General features: G+C 40.1%; 1 protein-coding gene across 4 annotated transcripts in view; it reads right to left on the bottom strand.

The window, feature by feature from the left end:
* DNAH3 (dynein axonemal heavy chain 3) overlaps positions 1 to 18438 on the bottom strand; it is a 294020-nt gene that overhangs the window by 115005 nt on the left and 160577 nt on the right. For all 4 annotated transcript variants that reach the window (XM_033963933.1, XM_033963934.1, XM_033963935.1 and 1 more), the window contains 4 exons: positions 17451 to 17692; positions 12031 to 12131; positions 9826 to 9931; positions 5337 to 5466 (listed from right to left, as the gene is read on the bottom strand). In XM_033963933.1, coding sequence (XP_033819824.1) covers positions 5337 to 5466; positions 9826 to 9931; positions 12031 to 12131; positions 17451 to 17692 — 579 coding nt within the window. The remainder of the gene's footprint in view (positions 1 to 5336; positions 5467 to 9825; positions 9932 to 12030; positions 12132 to 17450; positions 17693 to 18438) is intronic.

Below are 18438 nucleotides of genomic sequence, written 5' to 3'. Positions count from 1 at the left end.
GTAGGAGAGAGAACTGATCCAGATAATCCATCAGTTGGGTGTGTACTAATCCCTCCATAATTTTTACAATAAACGGAATGGATGCTACTGGTCTGTAGTTGGATATTATAGCTGAAGATTCTTTTTGATTTTTTAGAATTGGGGTTATTATTATGTGACCATTATTAGAGAGGAACTTCCCAGTTTTTAGGTTATGAGCCAAATATTGCATCAACGATAGTTTAAATACTAAAGGTGCCGCTTTCATGATTTCTGGGGGGCATGAGTCCAGAACGCAATAGGATTTAGAGTATTTGTTATATAGTCTGTTGTAATTGTTCCACTCTAAATCTTGAAAGGAGCTCCAGATCATGTCTGCCGGTGTATCATTTCCTTGGGTGATAGGTATCGGATGATCACTAGGGTTGTTTGTTGAACAATGAATTCTAAGGTTTTTAATTTTCGAATCGAAGTGTAGTGCTAAGTCATTTGCAGAAGGTAACTTTTTTTTTTTTTAAATTATAATTTCTTTATTCATTTTTTCATATTACAACAAGTGTATCAGAAAAATACATATAATCTTATAAACACACACTTGATTTTCCTTCATGAATACTTTAAGTACAATATATCATATTTATATTCATATTTTTATAATGTTTTAGATAATATGTAAATCATTTAATATGTATGACAAATATAAATAAAATAAAAAAGCCGCCCCAAGCCCTCCCTTCCTATTTCAGAAAATCTAACCTAATACTTCAAAATGCAGAGGGTAACTTAGAGTTGTGTGTGGGTGTGGTGTAGTGAGCGGTGTCAAATAAATTTGTGATCAGGTTGAATAGCTCTTTTGTATTGATTCCTTGTGAACCATTACAAGATGAGTTTATTTTAATTGAGTAGAATGCTTTACGTTTGTCTTTTATCATTTGTTTGTAGATTTTTATGTTAGCTCTCCATTTGTTATGGTCTGTTAGTTCTCCTGTTTTTTTCCAAGTTCTTTCTAGTCGTCTAGCTAGTTGTTTCAGTTTTAGAAGTTCGGTGTCAAACCATTTGTTATATTTATTTGCATTGCTTTTGCTATTGCGTGTAGGGGCGGTTTTATCTAAAATGGATGTGCTGGTTGTCATCCAGTGATTCCTTCTTCTATCTCTGATTGCAATTCATATTGTGACCAGAAATCTATTGGATTAATAAAGCCTCTGGGGACGTAGCGCTGCTGGAGCCTCGCAGCGCTCCAGAACAGCCGTCTTCGGGAACATCGAGGACCTGATGAGGAGAATGCAGGGCACGCCGATAGCTTCGGGGAGTTCCCCGCAGGAGACACACGGCGGAGGCGCGTCAGTGGCGTTCACCATGGGGCTGGAGACATCGTTGAGCCCCGAAGTGAGAGCACCACCCCCACGCCCTCAGTCGACCAGTTCCCCGCGAGAGGAGGAACTTCCTGAGGTTGGAGTTCACTTCCTCTCGGAGGCTAAGGAGGAGAACACGGGGACTGTGCCACGGGACTCCCTGCTGGAGCAGAGGAGTCTTAACGAGGAGACTGTGGAAGAAGCAGTGGGGGATAAGAAAATCCAACAGAAAATCCAACAGATTGCAGGAGGAGACAAGTTGCCAGAGGGTGAGCTAATTAACTTAAAATTACAACCATTGCAAATTTTGAAGCCCCGAGAGGTTACATTAGACTCTCTGTGGGACCTGGTAGCCAATTTGGCAAAATCTATTAATCCACAATTACAAGAAGTAGAAAAGAAATTAGAAAATCATGGAACTGAGATTAAAAATTTAAAGACTGGACTTGAGGACTCAAAAATTTCAATACAAAATATTCATCAAGAACTTAAAGTATCACAACAAATTACTGAGGTATTAATTAAAGATAATACCAATTTAAGAAGGAAAATGGAAGCAATGGAAAACTTTTCTCGTAACAATAATCTCAGATTGATAAATTTCCCTAGGGTCTCTGTGATAGCCCCAAGGGAAATGTTGAAACGTTATATGACGGAAATATTGGAACTCTCTGATGAATCATTACCACCATTTACGCAGGTTTATTATCTTCCAAGTAAGCCTCAAGACCAACAACAACAGCAATTACAACAGAAGTCGGGACCTGATTTAATGAATATATCCAATATATTGGAAATGTCTGATAGAGAATTAGTGACCCCTGCAACCTTATTATTGACAGTAGCTCTCGCACCAGATAAAAACTGGTTGCTGAGACTTTTCTTTAAAAATAAGCAAAAAGAGTTTTTAGGTTGTAAAATTCAGATGTTCCCAGATTTGGCCAAGGAGACGCAGAGAAGGAGAAAAGAATTTCTGTTAAGGAAACCTGGTGTTTTATCTCTGGGGGCGACTTTTTACTTGCGACACCCATGTAAATGTGTTGTTAATTACCATTCTCATAAATATGTTTTCTTTGAGCCATCTCAACTGACAACTTTTCTCACAACTGCATCTTTGGAGAAAGAAAGTGCTTAGTTTAAGAAAGGGTGCCTCAATCTCATTCGACTAGCCATTATTTTGTTTTATAATAATTTCTTTCTTTCTATCGCCTATTTTCCTTCTTGGATCTTATTGAGGACTTGAGTAGAAATTTATGCTTATATGTTCTTTGATATATGTTTTCATTTGTATTAATTTCTTGCTAAATTTCCTTTCTGTACAAGTTATAATATGCTTGAATATATTGAAAATTTCAATAAATATTAAATAAATAAAAAAATAATAAAGCCTCTGGTGTGATGTTCTCTTTTTATTATTGGGCATGTTTTAGATTTAGAATAAGACCAGGTGCCTTTACGTATAGAGATGGCAGGGTTTGGGATGTCCTTTGTGGACATGGCTACCATATCTAACTGATGGCCTTTTTCATGTGTTTGTGTGGGTAGAGGGAGGTTGTAATTGAGTAGGGATAGAAAGTTTTTAAACTCTTTCGCGTTTGTATTGTCCTCTTCATCTAGGTGTAAGTTTATGTCTCCTGCGATGATATTGTAAGAAGAACCGAGTGAATTGTTCAGGACAAATGCACAGAAGTCTTCTTTGGCTTTTGGCCAGCTTTTTGGTGGGACATAGAATAATATGCATGATAGGGATTCTTCTAGATGATGGTTGCTAATTTTACAGGCTAGAATTTCTAGTTGGTCGCTCATTTTGGAATCTAATAGTTCAAACTCAAATCCATCTTTAAGAATAATTGCTAGACCTCCTCCTTTTTTTCCCACGCGGTTTAGTGTAAGGATTTTAAAATTGTCTGGTAGGAGGTCAATTATTATTGGATCATCTTCTGATAGTAACCATGTTTCAGTTAGTAAAAGGCAGGCTATTTGCTTGTTAATGATCCAATCATTAATTAGGAAGGCTTTATTCCTGACAGATCTAGTATTAAGGTATGCACAGGGGACAGATGTGGGTGTGATAGGTTTGGTAGTGGTATTGGTTTTGATGGGTTTTACTTGCCTTATTCTTTTTTTAAGGGTTCGTTGGTGTCTTCTTTTATTTGAGATAGCAGTAATGTGATTTGTTATGTTTTCTTGTGGAATAGAGATGTGTAAAAGTGAGAGATCCGGGTAGTTGATTGATTGTGATTGTGGGTGAAGGGAGTTAATATCTTTGATGTTGCCAATTAGCAGACAGATCAGGAAAATCAGGAGGAGATTCATGTTTGCAGGGTATGGTATTTCTTCCTAGCATAGAAGTGTAATGGTTTCCCTGTAAATTCTTGAGTTATTGTTTGCATGGTTGTTGACTGGATTGGTGTAGGTTTTGAAGGTGGTCCAAAGGGCTATAGATCTTAAGCAGTTCTACGACAAGTCTCTAGTAATTACACATGCAGCTATCAGTTACTAATGCATTTAACAGCTATTTGTGTCTCTGATGATAACATATGCCTCAAAAAATTCCTAAGTAGTCCTAATTCAAGACTTCACCAATTACACATACATCTAGTGGTTAAATTTTCATCTAGCAATTGTATGACTCTGATTGTAACATATGCCTAGCAGTTACATATGCAGGCAGGCAGTTCTTAATCGCAGGATCAGGTCGATGGGCTCTCTGTAGTGGCGATGGCTGATCCTGCTGCTTGGAAATAAAAAGCAGGTAGTTATTGGGCGGAGCACAGATACTCTGCGGGATCGGGTCGATGGTCTCCCAATAGTGGTGGCTGATCCCTCTGCTTGTTTTTAAAAGAAAGCAGGCAGTTGATTCTCCCCAGCGGACTGCGGGGGGGAGGGGGGAGGCGGAGCTCAGACACCCGGCAGGATCGGGTTGATGGGCTCCCGATAGTGGTGGCTGGTCCCTCTGTTTGTTTTTAAAAGAAAGCAGGCAGTTGATTCTCCCCAGCGGATTGCGGGGGGGGCGGAGCTCAGACACCCGGCAGGATCGGGTTGATGGGCTCCCGATAGTGGTGGCTGGTCCCTCTGCTTGTTTTTAAAAGAAAGCAGGCAGTTGATTCTCCCCAGTGGACTGCGGGAGGGGGGGCGGAGCTCAGACACCTGGCAGGATCGGGTTGATGGGCTCCCAATAGTGGTGGCTGGTCCCTCTGCTTGCGATCAGCTCAGTGGCAACGTGATTCTCTAACCGGTGCCTGTGAAATGGACGCCAGTTAGAGAATGGGGTTGGTTAGGCGTTTCTTCGTCAGGACAGACAGAATTCTATATAGGATGCCCATGTGCGATTCTCAAAAGCTGCTTAGGTAGCTGCTGAGACCAGGCATCCTATACAGAATTTGGCCCTGACTGCCACCAGGCATAAGTCTAAGGGGAAGAATTCAGAATAGTACTGAAGACTAGTAAATAAAGCCTTTTTCCAAGCTGATGTGTTTCTCTACTCAGAATAATATAAAGCTAACAGAACTGTAACAAATAATGCATTTTGGGCCCAATGAAATAATAATAATAATAATAACTTTATTTTTGTATACCGCCATACCCGGAAGAGTTCTAGGCGGTTCACATCAATTAAACAGAGTTACAAGCGGTTCTATACCAGAATTGATCAAAGTTGCGAACAACGAAGTAGAAGTAGGGGGGGTAGGTCTGGGGGGAGTAGTTCAGTGGGGGGGGGGGGGGAGAGGTGTAGGTTAATAAAGAAGGGGCGTTAAGGGTCCTGGTCTTGGAAGAGGTGGGTTTTGAGTAGTTTTCTAAAGCCGAGGTAGTTGGGGGCCTTGAGGATCATTTGTAAGTTATAACTTACAAAAGTGCTATTTGAACTAAACTGATGTATAAAGTGAATAATTAGTTAACAGATTCAACAATAATAAACACCCTCTGAAGAAACCAGAGTCTTCATAGTTTTGTTGCACAACATATCTTTAAAAACACTACAATTATAATACACAAACTTACCAAGCAGACTTGTATACAGTCTCATCATACTAAAGGCCAGATGCATAGGTGAAGTCTGTACTACGAATTTACATTCATGTCTAATAAAATCCAAACAAGGCTGAATTAGCCAGTCAAACATATCATTGATCTGCAAATAAAAAGGATTAAAAAAGGACTTGATAGAAGGCACTATTTTGTTTGGAGTCTTTGTACTAACTGTTTTATATTTTTACATAACATTTACATCACAAATCCAAAATATATTTATTTATAATGGGTTACAATATAACATCTACAACATAGAAACATGATGGCAGATAAAGGCCAAATGGCCCTTCCAGTCTGCCTATCCGCAGTAACCATTATCTCTTCCTATCTCTAATGGATTCCACGAGCCTATCAAAGGCACTCTTGAATTCAGACACAGTCTCTGTCTCCACCACCTCTTCCGGGAGACTGTTCCAGGCATCTACCACCCTTTCTGTAAAAAAATATTTCCTCAGATTACTCCGGAGCCTATCGCCTCTTAACTTCATCCAACTCTCATTGCAGAGTTTCCGTTCAAATGAAAGAGACTCGACTCATGTGCCTTTACGCCACGTAGATATTTAAACGTCTCTATCATATCTGCCCTCTACGGCCTTTCTTGCAAAGTATACAGATTGAGATCTTTTTTTTTTTAATTTCTTTATTCATTTTTTCATATTACAACAAGTGTATCAGAAAAATACATATAATCTTATAAACACACACTTGATTTTCCTTCATGAATACTTTAAGTACAATATATCATATTTATATTCATAGTTTTATAATGTTTTAGATAATATGTAAATCATTTAATATGTATGACAAATATAAATAAAATACCCCCCCCCCAAGCCCTCCCTTCCTATTTCAGAAACTCTAACCTAATACTTCAAAATGCATTAATTAATTCATACATATTGTAAGGTAAATAAAATAATACCCACCCACATCCCCACTTAACAAATCTCTTATTATGGGAAAATGTTATTAATCATTACAAAAATCTGCTAATGGTCTCCAAATCTTCAGAAATTTACCAAAATAACCTTTCTGTGTTGCTATTGTGCGCTCCATTTTATATATATGGCATACCGAATTCCACCAAAAGTTATAACTTAATCTGTAATAATTTTTCCAGTCTATATCCACATAGCACAACCTCAAGAGTATAGGATAACAAGTCCAAGTGTTACTCTTAAGGGAGAAAAGACCTCAGTGTCTAATAGGGAAAATCAAAGCAACCCATATAGACAGGCTAGTTGCAAATATCACTTGCAGCCAGCAGACACATCCTCGGTCAAAAACTCCCAAAAAGTTGAGGACACAATTTCACAGTGAATTTCAACAGTCTTAATTCTAAGTCTCAAAAAGTTTTCAAAAAAACACTTATCTGAAAATTGTTGTCTTCTCAATCAAATTGCAAACACAAGAACTTGATCCTGGAGCTTGGAAGCAGGAGAAAATCACTCCATAGGAGACAAACTCAGAGCATAGCAGCTACTAAATATCACCACTAGCATAATCCAATTGAGAAGACAACAATTTTCAGATAAGTGTTTTTTTGAAAACTTTTTGAGACTTAGAATTAAGACTGTTGAAATTCACTGTGAAATTGTGTCCTCAACTTTTTGGGAGTTTTTGACCGAGGATGTGTCTGCTGGCTGCAAGTGATATTTGCAACTAGCCTGTCTATATGGGTTGCTTTGATTTTCCCAATTAGACACTGAGGTCTTTTCTCCCTTAAGAGTAACACTTGGACTTGTTATCCTATACTCTTGAGGTTGTGCTATGTGGATATAGATTTATTTAACAGCCTCTCTTGGTTCTATTTATTTTTGTGATAATTTTTCCAGTTACATGTTATTTGTTGAATTGCTACTCCAGTTAATATGAATAAAAGTTTATTATTATGTGACGAAATTTGACTTTTTGCTCTCATTGTTGTACCAAATAAAATAGTATCATAAGTCAAGGCTACTGGATTGTCCATCATCCTATTTATTTGAGGCCAAATTGATTTCCAAAATAATAATATATATGGACAATAGAATAAAAGATGATCTAATGCCCCAGCCTCAAGATGACAGTGCCAACATTTATTAGACTTAGAGCTATCTAATTTTTGTAAGTCTGTCCCCATACGCCTTATGACGAAGACCACCCACCATTGTAGTAGCCTTTCTCTGGACCAACTATAAAACTTCAAATGGCTTTTCACCAGAAAGATCAGTGGACAAACAACTGGTTTTCATTTTCTTACAAATCGTAGCATAGCATTTGTATACTGTAATACCTTTCAGATCTAAATGGTTTGCCAAATTTAAGAGAAGCTGAACATCAACAGCGAGCTTCAAAAAGTTAATCTTTTCAAAATTTTGCACATGTATAATTTTACAAAATCTTTGTATGTAAATAAGTTTTTAACAAGTTTTAAATGATATAGAGATAGAAAATATCTGGCAAAAGTCAAAATCCCAAATAGCTGCTTGATATGACAGTAATTGGTTGTGATATCTTTTATAATGACAAGCCCCGGCTGAAGGAAAATCCAATAATGTTGAAATGTGTAAAGAGCATCTAAAGATGGAAAAGTTAAAGCATTCTACCAAGTAACTGGGAGCCAGATCATGTAAAGCTTTGTAACACAACATGGCATTAGAACATCACAACAACATAATAGCCTTCCTGGGTCAGACCAACGGTCCATCAAGCCCATTAGCCCATTCTCACAGTGGCCAATCCAGGTCATTAGTACCTGGCCAAAACCCAAGGAGTAGTAATATTCCATGCTACCGATCTAGGGCAAGCAGTGGCTTCCTCCATGTTTCTCTCAATAACAGACCATTGTCTTTTCCTCCAGGAAATTGTCCAAACCCTTCTTAAAAACAGCTACGCTAGTCACTCTTACTACAACCTCTGGCAATGCGTTCCAGAGCTTAATTATTCTGAGTGAGAAAGCTTAATTATTCTGAGTGAGAAAAAATTTCCTCCTATTGGTTTTAAAAGTATTTCCCTGTAACTTCATCAAGTGTCCCCTAGTCTTTTTAATTTTTGACATTGTGGCCACCAGAAGCTGAACTAAAATACAATTAATAATACAAGACTCAGAAAAAAGCAGAACAACAAAGTGCTGCAGACCCACTAAGTCGTAAAAGATTCACAAGTTTGTAAATCATAGGCTCCTCCTACCGGTGGGGGAAGATGCACTAAAAAAAACTCATGGACTAAACGTCCATTGAGAAAAATCTGCACCATCTCCAGAGGCAGAGCAAAACAACATTCTAAAGTTTTCAAGTGACACACAATGCAAACAAAATGTAGTGCAACATACAAAAAATTAAACACCACTCAAAGGGTGAAAAAACCTCTTGACTTAGCTCAAAAATATGGCTAGGCACAGTAGCTCCTTCCTCTGGGATCCCAGCAAAATGCGCCTAACACAATCCCTCGCTGTTCCATGCTGCAAATAAAGTCCAACCAAGAGCCAAAGCCACAGTCCTTTGTTAGTTCACTTTTTCCTTCTCCCAACAAGAGCCTCGTTTCTTTGGAATTTTGCTGCTTCATGAGAAAAGGACAATTTAAACAAACACTTAACTAACATGCAGGAAAACTTGTACTATAGCCATGGTTCGAATGGACCCATTGGTTAAATTCAATAATCAATCAGCAGCGCTCAAAGTGATGACATATATATTACATCAGCAAAGTCCAAGCCTTTCATAGGAGCCTTTATGAAAGAAAAATATCAGAACTACAAATCTTAAAAAAAAATGCTCGCCACTCAATGGCATTGTTTAATCCATTGGTTTCAATAGATTGTAATCTGTAAATCCAAAATTGTTCCCATTGTCTTAATTTCTTTTTAGTTCTTCTTAGTGTCTGGTGGCCACGATGTCAAACCTTCTCATGCAAGTTTGGTAATACTGTAGAGTAATTATTGGTGGCTGAGTTACTGTTTGCTAATTTACTGTTTAGTTATAAGCTTTGTAACATAGACATCCTAGCTTGAAAATACTCTGGCCTCAACAGGGAGCCAATACTGTTCTCTGTAATAAGGCGTTATGTGATTTGATTTTTTTCATCTAAAAATCAGACGAACTGCTGTATTTTGTATCAGACAAAGGCGAGCAAGATTTTTATGATGGCCTCCCAAACGAACAACATTACAGTAATCTAAAATACTTAAAACAAGTGACTGGACCAATAATCTAAAAGAGTTATTAAAACTGGGTCTAATCACATGAAGCTTCCAAAGCGTAAAGAAACACTTTTGAACTAAAGCATCAACTTGTTTTGTCATGGGCAGATTCCTGTACAAGTGAACACCCAAAATGGGATATTACTTGTTTTATGCACAGAAAAAGGCTTCCATAAAATTTTGCAGCTATTTGAGCATTTAAAATGATCACACATGAAAAGTATTATCATTTAGACCTTTGCATAAAAGTAGACAACAGGAAACAATCGAGGGTCTTACCAGTTCCCTGTGTTCCTTAGTAAGGACTGTAGGCAGAGTGTTCATGTATGAATCTTTCAGAGGTGTCCATCCCAATTGATGAGGCTCCATGTATATCATACCACACCTACAAAGAAGCGTCATGGAACCTGACCATGTAGTACAAAAAATGCCTACAGTAAAGAACGTGTGGAGGGGCATAATCAAAAAAATCATCTAAGTCCCCTTTTGGCCTAAGTCCTTAAACGTTCAAAGCAGAAGCAGGGAAAGTGTCCATAACCAAAACAAGTATCCTTGTTTTGATTATGGCCTGCCTCTACTAAACGCCCAGATCACCACTACGTCTACAAGTACACCCCCACGACGTCTACACTTTTTGCCCACAATGAACCAAAAAAAAGCCTAAGCCCCAAACGTCCAACACAAGGGCTTTTAGGCGAAGGAGGAGCCAGTCCTTCGCCTAAAAGCTGGAATCTGTAACCGGTGTCTGTCAAAAACAACACCGGTTACAGAATACCCCCCCACAACGATCCAGGCAGGAGGGTGCCGAAGCCCTCCTGCCCTATAGAACCACGAACCCCCCCCCCCCCCCCGACAACATCAGGGCAAGAGGGAGCTCAAGCCCTCTTGCCCCGCGGCAGCCACGGCACCCCCGACGATATCGGGGCAAAAGGGAGCCCAAGCCCTCTTGCCCCGGCGATCGTGCCCCCCCAACTCGATATGGCCAGGAGGGAGCCCAAGCCCTCCTGGCCCCGGCGACCCCCCCCCCTCCGACACAACAGGCCAGGAGAGAGCCCAAGCTCTCCTGGCCCCGACGACCCCCCCTCCGACACAATGGGCCGGAAAGAGCCCAAGCCCTTCTGGCCCCGGCGACCCCCCCAGACTGGATTGGGCCAGGAGGGAGCCCAAGCCCTCCTGGCCCCGGTGACCCCCTACCCCCCACTACAATACGGGAAGGAGGGATCACAGGCCCTCCTGCCCTCGACACAAACCCCTCCCCCCAACGACTGCCCCCCCAGAATCCCCGATTGGACCCCCCCGCCGACCCGCGACCCTCCCGGCCGACCCCATGACCCCCCCACCCCCACCCCCACCCCTTACCTTTAACGTTGGCCAGACGGACGGGTGCCAAGCCCGCCCATCTGGCAGGCCAGCCGGGCCCAGAATGGGGCCGGATTGGCCCAGGCAGCAGAAACCCCGCCCACAGATGGGGTCTGAGGCGCCTGGACCTGCCAGACGAGTGTGCTTGGCACCCGTCCATCTGGCCAACGTTAAAGGTACGGTGAAGGGGTGGGGGTGGGGGGGTCGTGGGGTCGGCCGAGGGGGTTGCGGGTCGGCGGGGGGGTCCGATCGGGGTTTCTGGGGGGGGCGGTCGTTGGGGGGAGGAGGGTTGTGTCGAGGGCAGGAGGGCCTGAGATCCCTCCTGCCCATATTGTAGTGTGGGGTGGGGGTAGGGGGTCGCCGGGGCCAGGAGGGCTTGGGCTCCCTCCTGGCCCAATCCAGTCGGGGGGGGGGGTCGCCGGGGCCAGGAGAGCTTGGGCTCTCTCCTGGCCTGTTGTGTCAGAGGGGGGGGGTCGCCGGGGCCAGGAGGGCTCCCTCCTGGCCATATCGATTCGGGTGGGAGCACGATCACCATGGCAAGAGGGCTTGGGCTCCTTCTTGCCTCGATATCGTCGGGGGGGGGTGGTGATGTATCGCAGCAGGAGATTGGGCATCTCTCCTGCCGCGGGTCACAGCAGTTCGGGTAGAGGGGTGATCACATCACGGTAGGGGAGATGAGGCATCTCTCCTGCCACGATGGTTGCGATGGGTAGGTTGCCGGGCCGCTGAACTGATTGCGCCAGCGGCCATCAGCTCAGCGGCCCGTTTTTCGGCACTTAGACCTGGTTTGACTTCGTCTAAGTCAAAAAGGTCTAAGTGCCGACTAGGCAACCTGTCAACTGTTTTGGTTATATGTGTTGTACGCGTAGGTGTAGGTTGGCCCACCTCCCGCCCACCGCCTGCCCTTTCCCCTCCTCTAAACACGCCTCTTTTCTCTCTGTGCATCTAGAGGCAGGAGAAAGGCCTAAGCTGTTTTTAGATATGTCTAAAAACCAGCTTTGGACGATCAGGCTTTTTGATCGTCCAAGTAGCCATTTAGCATACTTTTTAGACTTTTTTTTTTTGATTATGAACCCCATAAGGTTTTGATTTTGTTGCTCCATTACAAAGACTGCTTAATGTTACCTGCTTACTGTTGCTGGAGATGCCTGCTCCAAGTCTGCTGGTTCAAATATTAAACTCATTTTGGAATTCATCTGAATTATCTCACCACTCATTAAACATAACTAGAAAAGAAATGACAAAAAATAATATGGATAAATCATAGCCTAGTCAAACACTTATTTATGACAAAGGCTATCATTAGTCTAGTTTGCTTGTCCACATTTTCACAATATCTTTTATCTCGTACATTATCCTGATCTTTTTACCCTCACTTGATGAAGACGGTGTATATTCTGGCAGTTAGGTACAAAAAACACTTCTGATAGATCTTTTCTTTGAATTGAATAAATGATTGGATGAGTCCCAATGGAAACTAGTATGGCAATCAATTACCACTTCATTACACTCAGCAGGTTTAATGCAATCTTCCTTCTTCTTAAGGCATAAAGCACTATGGACCCCGATTAAGTTATCAAAAATAGATACCACCATAGGGAAAGTCTGTTGGTCATGTAAGGATACAAGTTGGAACAATGGAACACATGTTTTTTAAATGTTCTTATGTGACTTCTTATTGAAGTAAAGTTTGGTCAACAATTTCAACCTTGCTTTCTATATCAGAACCATTAACTTACCAGATAATTATATTGGGAGGTTTCGGGTTAAAGTCTACATTCAATTCTTATAAAACACAATTATTGAAGAACTTAATAATAATAACAATAAAAACAATTTTATCTAATTGGAAGGATTTTTCTAAATTGGAATCTTTGGTGGAACATATTATGTTTGTATAGTAAGTATGAAAAAATTTGTGCAATGAAGTGTAGTAGTACGAGAAAATTTAGGAAAGTATGGGATTGCTTACTTAATTTTAAGGCATAAATGTGATTATATTTAGTATGGATTATAGGCTTCTTTTTTTTTTCCAATTCTTTATTCATTTTAAGAAACTTACAATAAGGATTATAGGCTTCTTAATAAGGATTATGCGCTAAATTGCCCTGCACGCTAGACGCTAATACCAGCATTGAGCTGGCGTTAGTTCTAACAGCGTAGCGCAGGTTTAGCTATCGCAGTTTAGTAAAAGGAGCCCTATATGTTATGACACCCTGTGACTTATTTTTATTATTTTTTTTAATAATCTTTATTCATTTTAAAATAATTTCAATAAGTGAAGAACAATAAATAAATCATTTACACTATAGACATCACTTAAAATATTACAAGATTCTTACAAACTTATTTTTCTAATATTATGTTAGTATTTTCTCTTCTTTGTGTTGTTGTTTTTTCTTTAAAATAATATATCACATACATCAGGGGTGTCCAATGTCGGTCCTCGAGGGCCGCAGTCCAATCGGATTTTCAGGATTTCCCCAATGAATATACATGAGGTCTATTTGCATGTACTGCTTTCATTGTATGCTAATAGATCTCATGCATATTCATTGGGGAAATCCTGAAAACCCGACTGGATTGCGGCCCTCGAGGACTGACATTGGACACCCCCGATATACATAATAATTCACAATAAAGATGATTTTATGTATTATTGAATTGGGAGGGAGGGAGGGAGGGATGGGGGATTATTATATTCAATAAGAATTACCGTATTTGCCGGCGTATAAGACGACTTTTCAGTACCTTAAAATCCTCCCCAAAGTCGGGGGTCGTCTTATACGCTGGGTACTGTTTACATGCCCTTACTTTACATGCCCTAACATCTCCTTCCTTACCTCCTTACGGTGCTTACGGTACTAGTAAACCTGCCAGGACATCAGCGGAGCCATGGCGGGACATCAGTGTGACAAGGGTGCCAGCTCCTTCATCCTGCGCAGCGGGAAGCAGCGGCGCTCTGGCCCCACCCCTTTTCTCTTTACTACGTCTCTCGCACATGCGGCCGTGTGTGGAGTCTAGCCCTTAAGGAAGTTGCGGGGGCGAACAGGAGGCTTTTGAAGGCTTTTAAAGGGAAACTGTCATGCCAGCAAACTTGCTAGGGACTTGCCCGGCACTTGCTCTCTCCCTCTATGTGTTATCTTCCTTCTATCATTGACAGTTTCAGTTTGGTTAACAGTTTAGAAAACAAATAGCATGGCAGCTCCCATGGGTTTATTGTTCTATTCAGCTTTAGTGAATTAATTAAAATTGTTGAAATAAATTCTGATGTTCTTTTAAGTTTTATTTGTTGTGCAGAAGGTGTGCGGAAGAAGGGGTAGTCTTATATGGCGAGTATATAACAAACTCTATATTTTAACTGTAAAAGTTGGGGGGTCGTCTTATACGCCCGGTCGTCTTATACGCCCAGTCGTCTTATACGCCGGCAAATACGGTATATAAATTTAGATTTCTTACATAATATTTTAACATTATAGAATACTAATTTCCTAATGAAATGTTAAATTTGATGCTAATATGTGAGTTAATCAAGTGTGTATCTTTAAGTTTTATATGAGTTTAATTGATACACTTGTTGTAACATACAAAAATGAATAAAGAATTATAAAATAAAAAAAATTTAAAAAACATATTTGGGGGGAAATAAAGAAATAGCCATTTTGCCCTCTATGTAACAAAATCATCATTTCATTTAATTGGGCAAATATTTGACAATGTTCTTTTTTAAAAAAAAAATCTTTATTAATTTTCAAATATTACAACAAGTGTACAATACTCAATCAGAAAAACATTAACTAATCACTTGACATACTTACTTATACTCTTTAAAATATATAAATATAAAAGAATCCCTTCCCACCCACCCATATATTAATAATAAACAATTATCAATTATTGTCTTTCCCACTCCCACCCCTCCTATAACTTATAATTTGACAATGTTCTACTAGTAGCACTTTTTGTAACACTGTATAAAAATACTCTAGTCAGCTAAAAAAGGATATTCAGTTCCATCCTCTGACGATTTTGCCGACTATAGAGAACTACGAGGGATTTTCAAAATGTTTCCGCACTTTTATCTATTTTAAACACTATTAAATATCTCAAAAGTAAATGACATCACTTTTCCACATGGCTGACTGGTCACATGACATTCTACGACACGCCCTCTTACCACTTCTCCCGCCCAACCATTTCCCACGAAAATATGAAAGTGCGGACACTTTTTGAAGAACCTTCATATTTATCTAACAGGCTCTTTGACTAAACCACACTGTGTATACACACATAATGCAGGAAAGGAGGACATTAAAGCAATTTGCAATAACATACCTATCAGCATGCACTATTTAATAAATAAAAAAAATTCAGGAGGAGTGCAGGTAGCATATTTGCATTAGTGCATGCTAACTGGATAATACAGATTTAGGGCTCCTTTTACTAAGCTGCGATAGTGGTTTTAGCGCGCGCTCACCACACGCAGAATTGCCACACATGCTAGATGCTAAACGCCAGCACTGAGCTGGCATTAGTTCTAGCCGCGTAGCGCAGGTTTATCGCGCGCGGCAATTCTGCATATGCTAAAAAACGCTATAACAGCGTAGTATAAGGAGCCATTAACTTAATGTGGGAGTATTTAGCATCTTCTAAATAGGAGTTGGAAGAGCTCTCTTGTTTGTTTGTTTTGGGGTTTTTTTTTTGCAAGTTCTGCATGCTAATGAAAAAATTAGCATGGAACCTGCAAAAAACAACATAAGAACATAAGCAGTGCCTCTGCTGGGTCAGACCAGAGGTCCATCATGCCCAGCAGTCCATTCACATGGCGGCCCATCAGGTCCAGGACCTGTATAGTGATCCTCTATCTATACCCTTCTATCCCCTTTTCCTTCAGGAAATTATCTAATCCCTTCGTGAACCCCAATACCGTACTCTGTCCTATCACAAACTGGAAAAATCCTTAATATACTGTTGCGGTTATTTCCCTACTTTCTCTGGTTACCCACTTAACATACATATTATACAGTTTACAGGTTACAATTTGCAATAGTTACATTGCAAAATTTTGTATTACACATACATGTACTGAAGATCTAGTACCAATATGTATTTCTTTGTAATCCACCCGCTATAGGCAGGAGAGTTAGGTGACGAGGTGTTTTTATTGCTTTTCTAAAGTTCAGGAGTCCTTCAAGGGATCTGATCTGCAGGGGTAGTTGATTCCAATGGCTTGGTATGATTCCAGTAGCTCAGTATGAAGTAGGAGTGCTGTTTGTAGAATCCAGTCAATAAGGGACCATGGGCAATAAGGGACCATGAGGGAAGGAACCCCTTCACCTAGTCCTTTTGAATTCAAATTCTCATGGCTTGCTTCAGTTGGCAACAATGCAATATTTCACCTTTATTTGATAGACCAAAGATAATAACATATATCTAAGTGGTTTATATATTCACAAATAGAGGGAAAGAAACAAAAATAGTATATAAAGGCTGCATAAGGTTAAATAGGTTATAATGCACCCAATAAAAAAGCAAAAAAAATTAAAAGAAACAAAAGTATAATTAAAGGGCCAAATTATATAGATATATCCCCCCCTCTTTTACAAAGGTGCGCTAAGCTTTTTAGAGCACGCTAAACATGCACTAAACGTTAATGTGTGCATGTTATCCTATGGATCCATTAGCGGTTAGCGCACGCATTGATTTAGTGCATGCTAAATCTGCGCTAAAACACTTAGCACGCCTTTGTAAAAGAGGACCATGGTAGGAAGGGAAGGGTGTAGAAAGAAGACGTAAGATAAGTGAGCTGTTGTGGTAAGGCTACAATGATGACTATTGAAATAAAAGGAATGTCAGAGAAATGAGCTTCAGATAAAGGTTTAGGATATAGTCCCAAGGCAACCAGAATCTACAAAAGCCAAAGCAAAGGGAGCACAGCAGATCATAGACAAAGAACAGTGTTGATATGGTTTATTATATGAACTGCAACACTCATGAACAAACTATAGTCTGATGCCATGCTGATCTCCTGCCGAAGGAACACTCACAGAGTGAATCCGCAGCACTTGGGCAATACCCGTGGCACCGAAGAAAATAAATGACTAGGAATTGAGAAATAAAATCATGAGAGGAAACTAGGCTGCAGAAACAAACTAAGCTTCAAGGGGAGTGTCTGCACAGGTGACCTCGCAGAGTGAACATAAGAACATAAGAAACGCCCTCACCGGATCAGACCGAGGTCCATCTAGTCCGGCGATCCGCACACACGGCACACACGGCGCCCTTTTTGGAGACCCGGATTTACCGTATCCCTCAATATGATGCAAGAAGGTGGTTTTATTTCTAAGTTCTGTAGCCAAGGCTGGAATAGATGCACAACCCACGAGTTCAGCCTCCAGAGGGATTGCACAAGAACTACCATTATGCTAGAGACAGCTCTTCTTCTTCCAGTACAGAAAATTTGGTAGAGTTCATATATATAAATGCATATATATATTATTCATTAATGCAGATTATAAAATTGCCCATTGAATGGCAAATATTACCTTTTTATTATCATCAAGCACTGTATTCATGTTTTCTATCCAAACTGCATCCACAGGTCCATCAAATATAATCCATTTTCTGTCTTCTGTAGTTGACGATGCTTGCTCTCTGAAGGTCGTTGCAAGGACTCCATCTGTCCACTCATGACTGACAGGATCAAAGCACCCATACAACTGACCCATAGTAATAGCTTTGGGATTAATAATTCTGAACTGTACAGCAAATTCTTCCATTAAGTTTTCTTTAGGAAGAGAAAAAAAAAAAATCACACACATAATATCAAGGATAATCAAAATGTTTAAATTGCAACTACATTTCCTGTGATGCATTAAGAAAGCTATCATTCTTTAGGAAAATGGAATAAACAGAAGTGAGAGACAGTTCGTTTCATTATTCTATGTAAACATAATACCAAACCGGGAGAAAAACCAGCAAAATACAAAATTAAAAAGGCTGAAAGAATATGATACACATACAGTACAAAACTATTCTATCACAAAACTATGTAATCGGTACAGGGTCCGGTGTGTTGGAACTCTTTACCGCCGGAATTAAGAGAGGTTCCCACATTTCTGCAGTTCAGAAAAGGGCTGAAAACAGTCTTGTTTGGGCGCTGCTTTGTTCGGTGACAGGCGAGAATGTGGAGGGGGCGAATGCTTTGAAAAATAAAAATAAAAAATTTCCAATGCGCTTGGTGGGTATGTTTTTATCATTTTATCTTGCTGATTTAAAATTTCTTTAGCTTTGTATATTTGTATGTATGTTTTATCTACTGTTGTTACCCACCTAGAATTGGTGGATAAGCGGGCTATAAATAGCTTAATTAAATATATAAATAAATAAATATTAAGATCTCATAACCCGAATTTTTCAAAAACCAAATGCAGAGGCATCATCCAATCAGCTAGTGACCAGGTTAGGCATCAAGTAGGACAAAGTCACTGACTTTCTGAAACAGCCTGCAAGTCATGTTGCTACGATTATTGT

This window comes from Geotrypetes seraphini, chromosome 11 (assembly GCF_902459505.1).
Source record: "Geotrypetes seraphini chromosome 11, aGeoSer1.1, whole genome shotgun sequence".
NCBI lineage: Eukaryota > Metazoa > Chordata > Amphibia > Gymnophiona > Dermophiidae > Geotrypetes > Geotrypetes seraphini.
Note: the sequence above shows the minus strand (reverse complement) of the source record. Positions and strands in the feature narration are given on the sequence as shown.